Consider the following 18890-nt stretch of genomic DNA (forward strand, 5'->3'; position numbering starts at 1 on the left):
AAGTAGTGTATTGCTGGAGGTTTGGTATTTAAAACTGCACCCATTCATGCATCTTACATGAAGGTCAATTTGAGAACTCAACATTCGTAAAACTTTATCCCACACTGTTTAACAGCGTGTTGCAGCATATCAACAAATGGCGACATTCAGTCCTCAGCAGATCTGAGGGGAGCTACGGGGTTGAAGAGCGGCCGCTGCTGCCTGAGCTGCAGTTTGCCGTAAGTCATCTCAAAGTCCTTCTTTGTTCCCACGATAACGTCCAGGCTGCCGGAGCGCACGTCGTACCCATACGAGGCCAGCTTCTGGATGCGATAAAGCACGATCTGCGTGGTGAGCTCCAGGACGTTTGGAGATACCTTCACCTGCTCCATGCTCACGCCGGCATCCATCAACCCTTGAAACCGCCCCATCAGGGTGGGCAAGGAGTAGTACAGAATGGCGGGGCAGCAGATCACTATTTGCTTGAGTTCGTCTTTGGAGCAGGCGAGCGCCCCCTCGACGTAAGCGAGCGCCTGGTGCATGGACTCCGGACGCAGCTCGGCGATGGAGGCTCTGAGGCTTGAGACGAGGTTGAGGAGCTCCTCTGTGGTGAAGCCCTGCTCCCTCAGGTAGCCCAGACTGTCCCTCCAGGCCTCGGCCGGCCTCAGCAGGATGTGCGGGTTCTGGCTGAGGAGCTTCTGCAGCCAGAGGCGCAGGTTGCCCTCATCTCCGCCCAGGTCCAGGTAGGTCTCCCTCAGAGTGTGGATGACCTCCTTGTTCCACTCCACTGGTCGGCTGAAGCTCTGCGGGGCGCTCGCCATCAGCTTGCCGATGATCCTCTTATTAAGGCGCAGACTCTGGAGGTAGAGGATGTTAGCCCGCTGGTTGCTTTGGTGAGTTAACGTGAAGAAAGAAGCCGGGAACTTCTCGATGATGCTCATCAGTTCGCGCTTGTTGGGGCACACAGATTCCCAGAGGTCTCGCTGGGCGGCCACGTCCTCCGGCCGACACAGGACGGCCTCGGGGTGAGTCTCCAGGATACGGGCGATGATCGGCGTGTCTGCACCCATGTCCCTCAGCAGGTCGGCGGTCTCAGACACGTACACCTCGTTCTCGGACAGAATCCAGGCCTTGAACTTGCGTACCTTTCGGACGTCCACGGACAGTTCGTAGAGCGAGTCCACTGTGAGCTGGTTCTCCAGTCTCTTGTTGGGAGAGGTCACCGTGGAGGCCGAGGCCGAGGGAGGCAGCAGGAGCCTCATCCTCTGGCAGTAGGTGCACAAGGAGGCAGTGGTGACGCGGAGCATCGTTGACAACTGTAGTAGATCTGCACGGACGACAAAGAACATCTGTAAAGCCTGCAGTCATTACAGAAGCGATTCCTAAACAGTGACTCGTGGTCCCTCGTCACAGGTTATACACACAGCTGCCAGCTCACCTTCACTGTGGTCCATTACATGTCAGAAAAATTAAATTAAATAAAAAATGAAAAACCCAAAGATATTTCATTAAGTATGACATAAGACTATGAAAATCAGCAGATCATTTAATTTTAGAAACTGGGAACAGTGAATTCTCCTGGTTTTATAAGACAAGATAAGATAATCCTTCATTAGTCCCACAGGGGGAGACGTGCAATAGTGCAGCAGCAACTATATAAAAGGGGATATAAAAGAAATCAATAAAAACAATGATAATAAATAAGTAGAAAAGCAAAATATGAGCAAGAGAAGGAAAAAGAAAGCAGTAAGAAGAACAATTTTGGACTTTCAGGTTTCAGGTTCACCAGGACATAATTTGGGTTCACCTAATAATACATTTTAATTTTATTTTATATAACACATTATGTAAATGGTTTTAAACACCAGCACATGAAAAGGAAAAACCTCAATTGTTTAGAATGATTTCTCTTCATCTCATCGTCATGACTGAATAAACTCAACAAACAAACTGACCTCGAAGGACAACACAACATATGTGGCGGACCCTGCCACCTTTCTAGCCTCAAACTGCTTTTTGGGGACCTTAGTTTGTATTATTACCTCATTTATATTAAAACAATTGAAATTCTGAGTTTGAATTTCTTCTCCAGAGCTTCACAGTGACACAATGTCCCTGCAGACGCACGAGTCGCTTATATAAAACCCACTCTGGCCAAAGATGTCCACTAAAGTGATCACCCCTTAATTAAGTTTAGCTTAATCTGATCTTAATTCAGTCTGATAAATACTGTATCTTGCCCAATCACAAGGAGTTCTTATGACTGGAAAAGTTCAGAGATGATTTGATTTTTCACAGCTGTGCTCTGACACCAAGAGTCAAGCCTCCAACTTGTTATAAAACACCCAAAGTATCTATATTTGACTGTGAAAGTTGGTTTTATCGCTGCAAATAAATGAAAATACTCAAAGTACAAGTCCTGTTGCATGAGTCGGCTCACTGCATGTATGTGAATCCTCATGATAAAGTGTAAAGCAGATAGAAAGCATGAATAATGGTTGTCCTCAGCTGGCTCTGACAGAGGGAACACTGTGTCCTCCTGCAGCTGTGATGTTACATGTTATGTATGAGCCGTGACACAGGCCACAGCCACACACAACAACATTAAATCAGATTTAAACCATGCTGACGCTAACAGCAGCATACAGGAAGCAATACAGACAACGTATGGTCGTTTAAAATGAGCATTAAAGAGGTTGTTTTACCCGAGGCTGCAGCCGTGGACTCCCCGCTCTGCTCTGCTTTCATAACATGAAGAAGAGGAGCGGGGCGGAGTCATGGGACGGAGCACATGAGAGGCATGTGGCCGCCCGCAGGCTGCAAACGGCGGGGAGATGCAGGCCCGCCTCCCCGGTCCACGTATGGCCGCCTCCACGTGTGTGCTTTGTTACCCCGACACACCCCCTGACAGCCGGTTAGAAGGTAGAATGACACTGAGTTGATGTTGTATCGCACTGTTAATGCTAAAACAGTCTGTTTCAGTCCATTTAACGGCTGTCTGTCGAAGCTAAACTACAAGCTAACGTTCACTAGCATGTAGCTAAGGGGTCATATCTGTAAATAGAAACTGTTTATGCTAGTTTACATTAGCTACACTGCAGCTAAGAGGACAGCCTTACAATAATTGGTATACTAGTTATAACTGAATGTGTGCTAAAGACATATAAACCCACACAAAAAACTAATAAACTGACATTAGCGTCAGTTACCTCATTAGCTTAACTGTCGGCCTAGGCTGTGTTGAAGCTAAACTAGAAGCTAACATACGCTAGCATTTAAGAGGTAATAGCTTAACGGAATAATAAGTGCCGTATCTGTGAATACATACTGTATATGCTAGTTTACATTAGCTACACTGCAGCTAAGAGGGCATGAGAGGATAACTTTACCAGAATAACAGACTAGGCTATAACTAAATGCTAATTAGTAGCCTGACATATGAACCCACACAGAAAAACTGTTGTTAGCATGAGTTAACTAATTAGCTGAACTGTGGGCCTGTCATTTTTGTTTCAAGCCTATTCAGGTTGTGTTGAAGCTAAACTATAAGCTAACATAAACTAGTAAGAGTTAACAGTCTAGCTACACTGTAGGCACATAACAGGATGACCTAGAAGACTGTGTGCTTTTGTTCCCCAATGTAATATTGTGTTTTCCATCAATTAGAACTGAAAATAATTCCCTTTTTTGTCTTAATCATGCCTGTTGCAATCTATTAGTACATGTTTGACAGTTTATTACAGTGTATGCATAGTCCAGCAGGATGCTTGTCTATTCTGTGGAGTGTCTGATTTAACATGTTTACACTAAACTCACATTAACACTACTGAGGTACTTCAGAGGAGAATAGTTAGATGATAATAATGAAGTAAAGAAACAACATTTACACTCACCTCAGTATGGTTAAATATTTGTTCTCTCTGTTGACACATTTCACTGCACTGCTCAGGTCTGACCAGATGAGGTCACTGTGTAACTTCGGCCTCCTGCACAGACGTTTCCTGTCTAAGAAAAACTTCATGACTCAATCTGAGGAGAAGCACTGGTTTGATCCGATCACAACAAACGGACGCTTTATTCTGGATTCTGGTTCATTATTTATATGCAGCAACCTTTATTTTGAAAATGTCCCAGCAGGATACCAGCCTCCTAACAATTATTATCCATTTGATTTCATCTAAGTTGAAACATACAGGAGTTTTACTGTATCACTCTGTTTGTTCATGTTCAGCTGTGTTGAACAGCAGAGGGTGTTTCTATTTATAGTGGTCATTTGGTGCCTTTCTTTGCTGATAGACACAGTTGTCCCTTGCCACCAGCAACCCAGAGTGCTGTGATTATACCGGAGCCACCTGCTGTCCTCATGTTGTGCACAGGCATGTTTTAGTGGAGCTCATCAGTCCACTGTGGGATGAGACAGACATGAGACATTCTCATATGCATTAAGATGTGTTTTTTGGACCACAATTAAGCCCATCTCCACTCAGACGGGGCTCCAGAAGATTTATATTACTGAAACGTAACCCCCTGGAGATGAGGTGTCGTCTGCCACGTACAAGCACAGCACAATAACGTCAGAATGTTTATCCTAAGGAGGCGCATGGAAAACTTTAATTGGGATTCTCAGACGCAACCAGAGCACCTGTCCCTCCCTGTCAGTTATCTCATCCTCTAAAAACTGCGTTTGTCCTTTTCCACTAATAACTCAAGACGTGGGAACACAAATTCTTTGACATCAGCATTTAAATGTTGCCACGTAGGAGCAATTACGCTTTAATCCACTCAGCGCTGAAAGCAGAAAGCCTCCGATAGCAAGAATGTTTTAATTACATTCCAGAGTGGAGACGAGGCCGGAGCAGCGAGGCTCATCTTCAATGTCATCGTTCTTACTGAAGGTCACAAATACCAACATTTAACTGAAAATAACAACTTTACAAAGTACTTTAAAACAGCAAAAAAGTCATATGCTTCTATGTTTTTTCGTGTGTTTATGTTTACTCCAGTTTTTGTTTCTATAATAAGGCTACATGTTTTAAAATGTATGATTAAAAAGTCCTACACAGTAAAGTGAAACGTCATAAAGTGCTGTCCTGTTCCCATTACACCATTGAAGGCTCTGTCACTCAAACACCAGGTGACGTCAGTGAAGTCAATGAGGGCTCGGGGCTTAAGGCCTTAGAGCGGGGAATTGATTATATTAAGTGTTAAGTGTTACATGAATTGTATTCAATGCAAGGCAGCTCATTTCGTGCAGAGGGTAAATTCAAAGTAGTAAATTCACAGAAATTGAAATGAAATGATATCAGTGGGATATCTCGGTTAGAAAATGAATCAAACATGCACGTATTGCAAGTTACAATCGTGTTGTCTTCTTCTAAACTTGGGAAACAACGCCCACTCCGACTACATGTGCAGCTCTTGTCTACATTGCGTGGCTCTACACAGGTGCCTCAGCTCCACGTCATGAACAGCATTGTTGTTGTTCTTCTTCTTCTCTGTGTTTATTGGCGGCTGGCAAACCAACTTTAAATTGGTATATGTGAATGCTGCACTTATTTAGTCAACTAAAGCAATTCAGCTTTCTATTATCAGTTCTGTTTATTGGCTATAATATCATTATCTGCCAATAACCGCTAATGTAACTTTACCATCATTGGGCCGATATATATCATGCATTCCTAGTAATAAACATCCCAAAACAATTTCACCAAAAGAAATACAAAACCATACATCAAAACTTCAAACATACATATCATATAAAAATAAACGTTATATCAAATTCATCATCCCATGAATCAAGACCTAAAATGACCTCGTTCACAGATAAGTTAGGTGAGAGAGTGGGCAAAATCGGAAACATCAAGTCCAGAAAGTTCAGACTTTGGTTTGCTCAGGGCTCGACTGGGTTTATATTCTTTACGGAGATCAGCTCAGTGTTTAGTTTTCTAACTCGCACCTCACATCTTAGTTTGTTGATGCTTACAGGACTCGGGATATTCTAGATAAGGACTCATTTTGGAAAAAACGTGACAGCTGTAACTTCCTGTCTGTAAAATCCTCACCAGCTCTGACGTACTTAAAAGATTCCAGTGTGCTTTGTTAATGGAAGTTCATGCTTTACCTCGCTGGCTTCTCAACTATCACGCCGGATTAGAGAGACGCTGTGAGTCGCGGTTACATTTTCCTGCTCCCAGAGGCTCAGCGTGGATGTTATTAGTTGTGGGATGATACTATGAGTCGGAGAGCACAAGTATGTGTGTGCATCTGTTGTGTATCTGAAATAGTCTCTCATCTTGTCCTTACAAAGGAATGGGGAGCGCTGGAGGGTCAGAGTACAGAGCAGAGAGGGAGGGTCTATCAGGGGATGAGTGGGGGGTGTATGTGGCTGACGAGTCTTGCCGAGGAGAAAATAGACTTTTCCATCTGTCTAAAAATCCGCCCTGCTGCTGACCTACACTCTGGAGACTTCCCTCAGCCTGCGGTCACATGGTCAAGACGAACCCTTAAAAAGCTGTAGCCCACCGACCACCGTCGCCTCTTGTTTGCAAGACACCAGCTGGTCTTGGTGTTCGTCCTGCTTCCTCTTCCCTAGAAAGCCTCCATCATGTCAGACACTGAGGAAATTGTGGAGGAGTACGAGGAGGAGGAGGAGGTAGAAGAGGAGGAGGTGGAAGAAGAAGTTGAAGAAGAGGAAGAGGAAGAGGAGCAGGATGATGAAAGGGAGAAGAAAGAAGAGCAGGAAGAGGAGTCCAAACCACGGCACAAGACGACCTACGTGCCAAACATCGCTCCTCCAAAGCTCCCTGATGGCGAGAAGGTGGATTTTGATGACCTGCACCGCAAGAGAGTGGAAAAGGATTTCAACGACCTCCAGTCCCTCATAGAGGTGCATTTCTCCAGCCGTCAGAAAGAGGAGGAAGAGCTGGTCGCTCTGAGGAGCCGCATCGAACGCCGTCGGGCCGACAGAGCGGAACAGCAGCGAGTCCGCACCGAGCAGGACCGCGAACGCCAATCCCGTCTGGCCGAGGAGAGGGCGAGGCGCGAGGAGGAGGCCGCCAAACTGCGTGCCGAGGAGGAGGCAAAGAAAAAGGCTATATTCACCAACAAGTCCTTCGGCGGCTACCTGCAGAAGGTGGACCAGAAGAAGGGCAAGAAGCTGACGGCAAGAGAGGAGAAGAAGAAGGCCCTGATGGACCGCAAGAAGCCACTCAACATCGACCACCTGAACCAGGAGAAGCTGGCAGAGAAGGCCCAGGACCTCTGGCAGTGGCTCCACCAGCTGCACGCCGAGAAGTTCGAGCTGGCTGAGAAGTTCAAGAGGCAGAAGTATGACATCCACGTGCTCCGAAACCGAGTCAGCGATCACCAGAGGGGCTCCAAGGCGTCCAAGACGACCCGCGGGGCAAAGGGCAAGTCTGGCTCCTGGAAGTAAGAGCCACTCCTTTGCAACTGGACAAGTTGTTTCTGGACTATCTGGTGCCCTGTATCATAAAAGCTTTCCCAGGAATTGTGTTTCTGCACGTCTGATTGTTTTAACTTTCCGATGTGGTTATTCACCACTTCAGCTGTGGTTGAAGACTTAACTCTGATGGGATGGGTGTGGTGGTGTTAGTTTCACCACTCAACTAGAATGTGCCTCACGGTTTGTTTAATCTTTACATACCGACAGTATTTTTTGTGCTTTGTCCATGATATATGTTCAAATTTGTGATTAAAGGTGTAAAAGTCTTCAAATAAGGTGCCAAAGTTTAATTTGTTTCCAATAAATCAAGACGTATTTTAATATCTTAGGAGTCCAGTGACGTTATTTTCTCACTTCATTCTAACCTCTTTACACATATAGCTATTTTTTGAAAAAGATGTACTTCAAAGGCTAAATTTTGAACTTTTTCTTTGTTAATTGAACAACTGTGAAAAATCATCTTATCAGTGTGGGTGTGGTTGTGTTAAGATCCAACAGGTGTTGCACAGCTGACTTTTTAAGGAGCTAATTTAGTCTCTGAGGCCTCGGACTGAACGGTGTGGGCCTGCAGTGTTTTTAGCAAAAAGACCCAACTGTTGACTGAGAGGTCGAGACCACGACCCTGAGAGGCTGCAGGAGCTTTACTGAGTGGTGTCGGATACCTCAAAGGTATTTTAACTGCATTTAACAAGCAGCAATTCTCCAAAACTCCTAAAGGTACAGATTATTTTCTTGTCCTTTTGCAATGAATGATGGGACAAATCTTAGTGTGACATATTAAATAAATGAGAAAGTGTAAAAGGCAAACAAACAACTGATTCAAAAGACAAATTTGAACTTCATTTTCATGTTTTTGTTCATTCTTTCCAGCAAAATATAGTATTTTGTTTATCCAATCAATGTTAACATCAAACATTCTTTTGTCTAACATGTGTAACTAATATAATATGTAGTATTTTACCCACATCCTCACCAGTTATATCACAGTTTCTTGTTTTATCACATATTTTATGTTTTTCTAAATTTCTGTATCCAAACTGTCCTCACGTGTGGCATTAAAATCATCTGAATCTCTACATTTGAGTTTTGAAAAACAACATTTAAACATAACTTATAATTGTGATAAATGCAAACATACCATAAAGAACCAATATCTGTATTAAAATCCAAACTTTAAGATGGATTTATCCACCAAGTTTCAAGATGGCCTAGCACCTAGAGTGGTTCTGTTTCTGTCAGACGTACTGGTTATAAACTCCATGGTTGGTGTTGAAAGAGCAAGTAGAAATGATTGAGATATAATTAAAAAGAAGGTTATGAAGAAAAAGTCCTATTTATTAAAGAAAAGGTAAAATAATAAGTATTCAAAAACAGTCAAAATAGCCCGAGAGTCATAAGGGCCTCAACTTCAGCTTCAGTTTATATAAAGTGCACCTCACCCAGAGAATCTCTGTACACTTTACAAGTCAGTAAAAACAGCAAAACACAAGATAACATAAAATAAAAGTCAATCATCTGAAGTGATGTGGAGCAACAGTCACTCAGTTCAAAATCTCATCCTGCTTTAGGTCAAATGAATGTCAAGTTGTGACATATTTCCTCCACTAGGTGGCACTAGAGCACCAGTTTGTGGCAAACAGCTTTTGATACACACAAATACACAGCTGAATTTTTTATGCTTGCAGTCTATGATAATAATTAACTGAGGCTGAAGAAGTTTCTACACACCAAAACCTTTCTATCCAGAAGGAAAAGCTCAGGATTTATTGTGTTGGGCAGCAGCTCTGTCACCTCACAGCAGGAAGGTCCTGAGTTCGATTCCCGACCGGAGTTTGCGTGTTCTCCCCGTGCCCGTTTCCTCCAGGTACTCCGGCTCCCCCACCATCAGAAGCATGTATATGATTTGATTTGATTTCTTTTATTTTCATGTCATGCACATGTCAGTCTTCAACAAAAGATTCTGCCTTTCACCCCGAAGTTTACAAAAAGCTTCCCTTCCTGAAGCACAACTTGAATTTTCACAATCATCCAGCCAGAAGAAATCAGTGTGAGTGGAGGCCATTTTTGTAAGAAGTACATCCTGTACGTCCTCAGGAAAGAAACAGGGCTCTGACAGGAAAGACAAACCAAAAAATGAAGGTCATTCTCAATTTCACCGTCACTCTGGTTCGATTTCATGTCTCCCCTGGCTGCACACCGAGACAACTTTGAACAAGATACTGAGCCCCAAATGTCTTCTGATGAGTGTTGTAAAGCGCTCTGAGCGATCAGCAGACTAGAAAAGTTGAAACAGTACTTCTACTTCTAGTCTTTTTTACACAAGTATCTGTACTTCTACTTGAATAGAGACTGTGTACTTGTGCCACCTCTGTCTATTCCAAAGCCGAAGCATTTGAAATCTGATGTTTTGAGGTTCCCAACCCTAAATTTATGAGGGAGGATGCACAGAGCTACAACGTGTATGTATATTTAGTTAATTCTCCGCTTAGTGCCAATGAACTGGCTTTGATCTGGACTTGGCCCCCCAGGCACCATGTAATGTCTGCCCACTGCTCCTCGGAGACGGGTTAAACACAAGTACAAGTTGTACTGTGCTGAATGTGATCTATACAGCCAGGCTTTTCACATGCACAGCAGTCAGTGTAAGACCAAGGCGCAGGAACATTTGTCTCCCTGCAGCTTTTGATTGTCAGCCAGGTTTGAACCGTAGAAGCCATACAGCTGTTTTGCTCTCATGGCGGTGACAAGCCATTAAAGCCTTCCAGACACGGCGGTATGCCAACAGGTTACCATAGAGACTGCAATCAGGTCTCTCTATACCCCCCTACCAGCCTCAACACGCCCACTCACACATACACCCCGCACTTCAGCTTAAAGGTGTGGGCTCTTTGTTGATGATGTGGAGAAAGAGAAATGCCCCAGCTGACAGCATGGGGCCATACCGGCGCATCAATCGACCCGCCGCCTGGCACCAGGGAACACGACGTTCCCAAAACTCTGCTGCTGAGTTAATTTGCTAACAAGTTGTTGCCTATGTTTCAGTTCAGATCTACACCTGCCACTGCGCCATTGTGTTGATGTGAGAGAAGGCACTTCAGGGTGATGCACATGGAGTCAAAACGTGTCCTCTCATATCAAAAAGGCTGTATGAACGTGTGTGTGTGTGTGTGTGTGTGTGTGTGTGTGTGTGTGTGTGTGTGTGTGTGTGTGTGTGTGTGTGTGTGTGCCAGGAACAGCAGCTGCAGGCTCGTTGGGGGGGCGTTGTCGGCTCATTAGTACCCAGCAGAGACTAGGGGATAATGGAAGCACTGCATGATGGACATTTCCTGGGCCACACTTTCAACTCTGACCAGGAACTTATTATCTAGTTCAGTTAATTTGTATTTGTATTTTAATTAGAGTGATGCAGATCTCCCTCCCAGTTATCTGTTGTTGTTGCTGCTTCTGGACACAATTACTCAATGTTTGTGCTTTGAGCAAAGCAACAACTATCCTTTAACAGGGGAGATTTGTAACATGGCCAGAATTTTTGTTTAAAACTTTAAAAAATGAACATTATCAGCAGTTTAGACATTATGTCAAACAAGTCTTGCAGAGAAGACAAAAGCAGCGAGTTCTCCGTCTAATAAATAAACGAAATAAACCCTCAAAATGTCAAGAAAGGAGATTTTCTTACACATTTTTGCTTTACTTATAAGAAAACTACAACTGTACACCCTCTGAATTGAAGTTTCTCTCTTTTACCAAACAAACACAAGCTCAATTTCCCAGCTAAAAGTGCAGTGCATAAGTATAACCAGCATCTGTTTGGGCCGACTGCCTTCATGTTAAACCAGCCACAGAGGAACAAAACAACACAAGTGATGTCTTTCTTGATTCACTCATAATGTCCAAATTTACCATATGTGCCTCGATAACTCCACAGCATCCAGCATAATGGCTGTCATGAGCCTTTGTGATGTACTCTCTCACGGCTCCTATTAATTATTCACGATTTTCTTTAATTAGGATTGAAATTAGATGCCTGTTGGTAAGCACCATGAGAGATAAAAACCCATTTTCAGACTCATTCTCTTTGCTTTGTGATACAGAAAACTCCTCCAGGGTTTTGCATTTTCATTAGAACATAATCTTGTTTCGGAGCAGAGAAACCGTTTTACACCCGGCAAAGAGAAGTATCTGTTTTCTTACATCAGGAAACTGGTGAAAATATAATAATATAACAATAGATTGGCACATTATCCCAGCTTTTAAGTGATACATTCAGGCAGACAGAGGGATGTTGTTTTGAAATAGTTCACTCGTCAGATACTGATACTGTTTTTCTGATGTGGCAGCAACAAGCTGCTCTAGAAAATAGTTTGCTGTTGCAGTTTAAAAGGACACTTTCTGCGGTGAGAGTGAATCAAATCAGTAACAGTTCGATCATGACCACTTTAAGGATATTTTGCTGGAAATACTTTTGAATACAGGACGATTGCAGGAGTATTTTTACAGTATGACATCGCTACTTTTACTTTATGATCAGAATACATCTTCTACTACATGTTGACTTAAATTGGCACATTAATCACTTGCATTTTCTGAAGTGGTTTATGTAGCACCTATTATAATATTCATTAGTCAGAGAATTGGGTACTCGAGTAATAATCATGATTTAACCCAAGAGGTGATTTTTGCCACCTTAGTAATAGAGATTTTTTTTTACCTGTCTGGTCGGTGGTTTCTTTACGGCAACAGACTTCAGTGTGTTGTCCTATTATAGACACACACATACCCCAGTGGGGGAACCAGCTGTGAGAAATGCTGTTGCTCCAGCTCTCTGGATGCCTTTTGCCTGTGGATAAATTAGCCTGCCCTGGAGACAGGGCCGTTTGGGCTTAGCTCCAACCTCCTCCAAATTGAGGTGGGAGTTGGTAGCAGCCAGAGGTATAAAGGAGCTTTGGCCTATCCGACAGGGCATTAATCTCTGTAGCTCCTCAGCATCCTGCAAGCGTTCGAGCCCCCATCCCTCTGGCCATATAAAGATTTGATGTCTCCATGCATCTTATCATCACCTCACTGTAACCCCTTGGAAGTGAGTCCATGAGTACGCAGCTTCAGTGTCTGTCTGTGCTGGAATGTCGCTATCCGTCTGTTGTATAGTGGAGATGAAAATAGCAACAGGGGGTCTTTAATTACTGGGACATTTAACCAGACTCTCCTAATGAGAGGAGGCTGAGCTAACAAGCGGCTCAATCTGAAGATGCAGCCTGAGCTCTGATCACTCCTGCTGCTTAATTTGAAATGTGTATTTCTTTTATGTTTTATAACAAATTGATCTGACCACATTCTGTCAAGTGATGGAGCCTGTTCTTGCTGGCCCCACCCTGAAGAGTACAATGGGTGCTCTTCAGGGTGGGGCCAGCAAGAGGCTTAGCCCTCCCTATATTATTGATATATAGTGATGTGCGGATCACAGTTATATCCACTAGATAATCCACAGATCAGGTGGCCTGATCATTAAATTAACTTTATGATTAAAAGCGGATTGGTTGCAGGTTTTGCAATTTTTTTTTTAATCTTTAATAAGGAACACAGTAGCAGACACATAAGTACATCAGAGCTTAACTTGATTATTTAAATCTCTCGTCAGGCAGACAGGATCGGTCATTTAATGTGAATTAATGTTCTGTATTCTTCCATGCAGTCCAGATTCATACAGTGAAATTGTTTGTGGTAAAGCTGCCGTCCGCCTGATGAATCCTGAGCTCCATCAGAGCTGTTCAAAAAGATATATTTCAAATGCTAAAAGTTAAATTCTGTTTCCTCTGTCCTGCCAAGTTAATAACTACAACTTGGCTTGTAGCCGGCATTTCTTAAACTTACTTTCATAGGCATGTTGTTGCAGTAATATTTCTCATCTGTTACGTTGTTGTCCCCCTCACAAGCTCTTGCACAAGATGCGCTACATTTCGACAGGAAAGTTTATCTTTCATCCGTTTTCTGACAGTCGACCTTGTTTGTTGAATCATACTTAAAGAGCACATTCTGCTACTTTCAACGGTTTCTCTCAGTTTAATATAAAGTGTCAGATTGGATTTATGAACGCACTCCAAATCTAAACATAATACAATATCTTAACTTGCAAGAAATCCGCCCTGTGGCAGTTATTGAAATAGAACAGAAAACACATTCATAAATACAAAACAAAAAACAGCAACCTTAATAAGTCTTTGGAGACCAAAGAATCCAAGTGAAGACGATCTATTTAGATTTAGAGATGTAATAGCTCAGAGTTTTTATATAAGGCAGATAAAACCTTCCTCTCGAGGGATGGTATAGCTCCTGTGGCTCAAAGACAGATTATATTGTTCACCAACATCCCACTTGCCTGCTTTTCGAGGGTTGGCAACCTTTTCTCTACATTCAAGATTTCATAAAGCAGAGTACTGATTTATTGAACTGTCCATCATTTTCCTTAGATTGAAAACAGTCTTCATAGAGAAGCCTTTGCATGTTGCACCTCTCCTAAAATCAGTGATTACAGTTGAAGAATAAAAAGTTTGTTTAGACCCCCATGGAGTACTTGCATCAAAAAGTTAATGAAGAAGTAAAGAGTACCGGCTCGAGACAGACATTAAATTTACTGTCCATTTTCATACCACAGTAAATCTTGAAACCAGGACTGTATATCGCTGCAATCCGTGTACCAGCTTTATGATTTATCCACTTATTTACCCACTTATGCTCCAAGATTGTGGTGCTGTTTGTGTTTCATAACATCACTCATTTTCATAACATTTGATGTGCAGGAAACACAGATGTATAGGAATAAATGCAGAGGAACTGTGAGTCATTTCAAATGAATTTGTGTATGTGTGCGCGTCGTGTTGTTTTGTCATCTATCGCGGGGAAACACTATAAATACGGACCCATGCAGTTACCTAACAGCTTCCTGGCAGCGGCGGTGCCCACAAGCACATTGTAAGGACACAGGTCAAAACTATGACTCATCACTGGAGTGTAGGAGCTCAGGCTGTTCATTCATGGAAAAACATTTCAGATACCATCCTTGCATCACACATCTGCTAGCTGCTTTTAGCTCAGGCTTCCGACTGAGATATTGACTGGGAAACACCGTGGAGAGAGTCAATATCAGGTCTGTGAGTCGACAAAGAACCCTATTGTCAAAAGAAAAAAACAAAATGGACGCTAAGACTGAAAGACTTGTTCCGTATCAGTTCTTCTGTTCTTCAAAAATGCTGATATTTTTTGAGACACTTTAATTCAATAAAGGCACGTTGAGGTAATAGTGTTGGGAAGGAACAGCAAATTAAAAGTCTCGTGACTTAATGTTGATTTTAAACTCCAGATATTCAGTCATCTGTAATCACTTAAAGCAACATTATATAGAAATTGGCATTCTGTGCGATCTGGCGCCCCCCCACAGTTTGAGTACAAATCCCAGGTCTGTAACAGTTTGTCAGCTGAATGTTGCTGTTATTTTAAGCTAAAAAAAAACAAAAACATAACGTTGCTTTAAATAATGATCTATAACCTGTTCAAGCATTTAAAGGACCGAGAGGTCAAAACTGAAAGAAGCTGCTAAGTGTCACTGCTGGAGCCAGCCGTCACCATCACGAGCAGAGAGGAGATGAAAGGTTGCAAAGCTTGCTTTATTAGACGGAGGCGACACGAAGGGGGGAACGTATTGATGTATGTGGCTATAAATAGATGTTTTACCCCATGGGTAAGAGCATAGGAATCTTCTCTCATTACTCTCCCTGCTTCAATTGATCTGTCTTGACAGAAAATGTCCAACTCATGAATAAGCATGACGGGGGATTCATATTAAGACCAGCGGAGGAACTTTTGAACCTTAAAGTGTGAACGTTTTAATTGTGACATTCAGAATGGCCCCGAAGCAAAGAAGAAGTGTCGTCATTGCCATATTTTAATATTGTTATATTTTATAACAAGCTCTTCAAGATGTTATTTCCCATTTTTGTAAAGGTCTAAACAAAAAGGGACCCAAACACGAGACAAAAAAGGGGACAGGCAGGCTTTAATAATCAGCCGCTAGTCCAAAATACAAGACTACAAAGTCCAAACTGAAACAATATGAAATCCAAAATGCAAGACACAAAAAGGAATATAAAAACAGAGGAAGTACTTTGTTTCTTTCCACCACTGCAACAATAATGATAGTAATCAGTTTGATTGATTGATTTTTTTGTATTTTTGTCATAACACACAGATTTCTTTCCCTCACCATCTAATGTTTTGTCTAGATCTTAAGACAATTAATCCCAGTGAGTGTTCTCACACTGCCAGAGATAAAGACTAAAGCTTTTTAAGTCCTCCAAATGATTTTCTCCCTTGTGAGATCATCACTGCAGCTCCGTGTAATTCTGATACCCTCTGACTCAGACTTGTATTAAGCCCTGTTTTAAATTTGGTCTGAAGGTGGTAATTAAGGCATCGTGAGATCTCACTGATACTGATGGGATACAGGAGGTCTCACTGTGGCTCCAACAGGTGTGAGCGGCGGTACTATCATCAGCGCCGTCACAGTGGCGGGAAGAAATAGTAATAACCGGTTCGGAAGGTCTCAGTGAACGGTCCACTCCAGCTGCTCTGTTGATTTACACTGCGAGCAGAGGTGGAGGAGTCGGCATGAATCACTCGAGATACTGAGAGGACACAGCGGAGGATGTGAGCTTGAATCTAAATGCAGCCGTTTATCAAATGTCGCACATTCCGTCACAGGTATGGCTCATCCTGCAGCACGGCAATTCATAACCGGAGACGCGTCCAATGTCCAGATGAAACAGGTGGGCAGGGACGTAGAGGGACACATTTACCGGAACAGAACACATGAATACAGATCTAAAGACGTCAGATCTCCCCCGCTGACTACACAGGAACAAATAGTTCCTGCTAACGACCACACAGAAACATTTTCGCACTTGTCGTCTTTCATCTGAAATGCGTGTAAGATTCACGTAAGGTACTGATAAATTCTTTAAGAAAGCCACTTACTCAACCACCGCTAAACAGCTGACATGATCATTCATCTTCAAAACGTCTCAACGCACATTATTCCTTCCAAACCAAGACAGGAGAGGACAGTTAATGTCAGATCAGTGTAGAGACGAAGATGATCTTCTCATTTTATGTTGTTAAAAAAAGAGAGTGACTACCTCTGACTCCATGTTGTCAGGGGGTTTACATCCACTCCGCGAGGATGACCTTTATCATTACTGAATTGTGCTGCCTCTCTCTTGGGAATTGAAACTGAAAATGAGCACGTGTCTGTGTCTTCGTATCTCTGCTTTCCATGACTCATATCTATTACTATAATCATCCATCATTTGCATATTTCCTGGAAATCTTTTGCACCATAAATTTTTATATTTGAATTATGTAACCCAGCGCCGACCAGATGCACCCTGAGCATGACCACGTGGTTGGGAGCCATGAATTTTTTTAATAGAGACACCGACGGCCATAAAAACGACTGTTGGGCTGTAATGGGCAGTGGCATTACATAACTGTCTGTCCATTTACCCCTTTAACTGTAATTGTTCTGAGAATAGAAATGGCCACCGCCACCTCGCGTTTAATGAGCTGACATTTGACCCTCTGCTCCCTGTGGAAAATCAACCCATAATAAATCAGTCTGTGCACACTGTCTTGGAAATAAATACAAGCATCCAATTCCTGACGGATATGATAACAGGACTTGGTATTAATTTATATTTATCGGCAAATTCTAACATGCAGAGTATTTATATTTTTGATTAAGTGAAAAGGAGAAATTAAGGTTTTATCATATTAGCATCACTGAGGCTCTTTGATGACCTAGTGATGGCTAATTAAGCCTGTAAGATGATCAACGCTGTTGTTGAACCATTTAGAGTACAGACACGGCGTTGAAAGGTTACATTCTGATTTTTTTCCCCCCTAAACGTTCAGAAGCTCTGTAAGTGCTTCTGTCATTGATCTATAGGTGTTTGAACACACTTAATTATTTATTTTTCTTGGCTGAATTTTTTAATGAAAAAATAAGCCTGAGATGACCTGTAACTGCCCTTATTAGCTAGAAAACACATGTTTTTCCAATTAAATATCCAGGCACCTGGGGGGGAAAAAAGCCATTTTATGAGCGTAAAATACCCCTGAGAGAAACGGGAGCGTTAAAGTAGTCAAAAACAAGTGCCTAGGTTGAAAAACAGCCTATTCAAAGAGAAAAACGCATAAAATGACATAAACGTGCACAATTTCCAAGCTTATGGCTTTAAAACATTCAAATTATATATTCAAAGATTTTAAATCTCATTGGTTAAATGATGTGTCGATCATATGGTGGCTGGCGTGTAAGTGGCTCAGGGAGGGGAAAGAGGAGAGGGTGGGTCTTCTGTCTATGAAATCACTCGTTGACTGTTGAAGGCAACAGGGCGGGCAAAGCTTGATGTCAATCAATAGTTCAGAGTTAAGCAGCCATCTTAGGTAAATCTGTATTGCAGTTCAATGGTGCTTCCATTCAATAGTGAGGTTTGTCGCTATTTTGTTGCCATTTATGCAATAATGTGTTTTTGATTATACATTTTACTGAAATGGATCTACTGGACATTTGGGACTAAGAGAAGACGCTTTTGTTGGAGTTTGATACACTACCTAAACACCCAGACTTGTTTGTAGGCTTGTTGGTGTGTTTATTTGGTGATTGTACATGCCTGATGTGGTTTTATCCTTAATAAACAGAAACACATGAATCTAAGCTTTCTAACGATGTTTGTCATGACTATAAACATTAAATTGAGGTGAACAGTTAAACATCTTCTAAAGTGCCATTATTCAAAACAAGACATAATCTAAAAGAAGCTCTCATCTTAATTTACATCCTCTGTGTTGACACTTTGAAGCTGGGATGGATAATGATGAATCCTGCAGGTGCAGTGTTGACGTTAGCCACAAGACCAATCCAATCTCCTCCTAAGTCTCCATAGAGCTGGACCCAGCAGAAATACCCATTCAGGAAATGACAAAGCTTTAATAATATGCATCGCCACATGGAGCTATTAGCCCTTGCTAACTAAAGATACAACTCCACTCTAAATATGGGTTTAGCATCCAGAGAGTGGGCAGCTTCATTGCCAAGGAAACTAATGCAACATCCCCCTTTTGTCTCTTTCTCGCCAATATTGTGGATCAAAAGGAAGTTGTGCTTGCATGTCACGCTGCAAGAAAGATCAAAATGTTCCCTTTGTGTTCCACCATCAAACGGATGCAAGATGAGAAAGAGGGAACCATCACGCTTTTTTATTTTGTCTTGAGGGTCTTAAAAGCATCTCACAAACTCAAGGCCTTGCCTGGCTCCACGGAGTGGTTATCTAACATTTATTATATGCTTTAGCTGTGGTTGATGGAGGCTGAGTTTTACCAAAAAACCTCCGAGAGAAAT

General features: G+C 42.4%; 3 protein-coding genes across 3 annotated transcripts in view; 2 read left to right on the plus strand and 1 right to left on the minus strand.

Moving 5' to 3' along the window:
- Positions 1 to 18890, plus strand: part of LOC311252588 (liprin-beta-1-like) — a gene marked incomplete at its 5' end in the record, with an annotated part of 281918 nt that overhangs the window by 171376 nt on the left and 91652 nt on the right. The window lies entirely within an intron of this gene.
- Positions 78 to 2818, minus strand: LOC311252591 (transcription termination factor 2, mitochondrial-like). The gene is made up of 2 exons (XM_084345865.1): positions 2685 to 2818; positions 78 to 1306 (listed from the first exon to the last, which is right to left on the minus strand). Exons 1-2 carry the CDS (start codon positions 2725 to 2727, stop codon positions 147 to 149), a joined length of 1203 nt encoding a protein of 400 aa, XP_084201991.1. The 5' UTR covers positions 2728 to 2818; the 3' UTR covers positions 78 to 146.
- tnnt2c (troponin T2c, cardiac) lies at positions 6577 to 8517 on the plus strand. Its single transcript, XM_084345867.1, has one exon. It carries the CDS (start codon positions 6584 to 6586, stop codon positions 7409 to 7411), a length of 828 nt encoding a protein of 275 aa, XP_084201993.1. The 5' UTR covers positions 6577 to 6583; the 3' UTR covers positions 7412 to 8517.

The sequence above is a fragment of the Pagrus pagrus genome (assembly GCF_965226575.1).
Source record: "Pagrus pagrus genome assembly, chromosome: 23".
NCBI lineage: Eukaryota > Metazoa > Chordata > Actinopteri > Spariformes > Sparidae > Pagrus > Pagrus pagrus.

Excerpts from the sequence above, each read along its gene's own strand:
- LOC311252591 (XM_084345865.1), bottom strand. The coding sequence starts at position 2,727 with ATGAAAGCAGAGCAGAGCGGGGAGTCCACGGCTGCAGCCTCGG. Across the intron at positions 1,307-2,684 it reads GTCCACGGCTGCAGCCTCGG|ATCTACTACAGTTGTCAACG; the intron begins GTAAAACAACCT and ends TCGTCCGTGCAG.
- tnnt2c (XM_084345867.1), top strand. The coding sequence starts at position 6,584 with ATGTCAGACACTGAGGAAATTGTGGAGGAGTACGAGGAGGAGGAGGAG.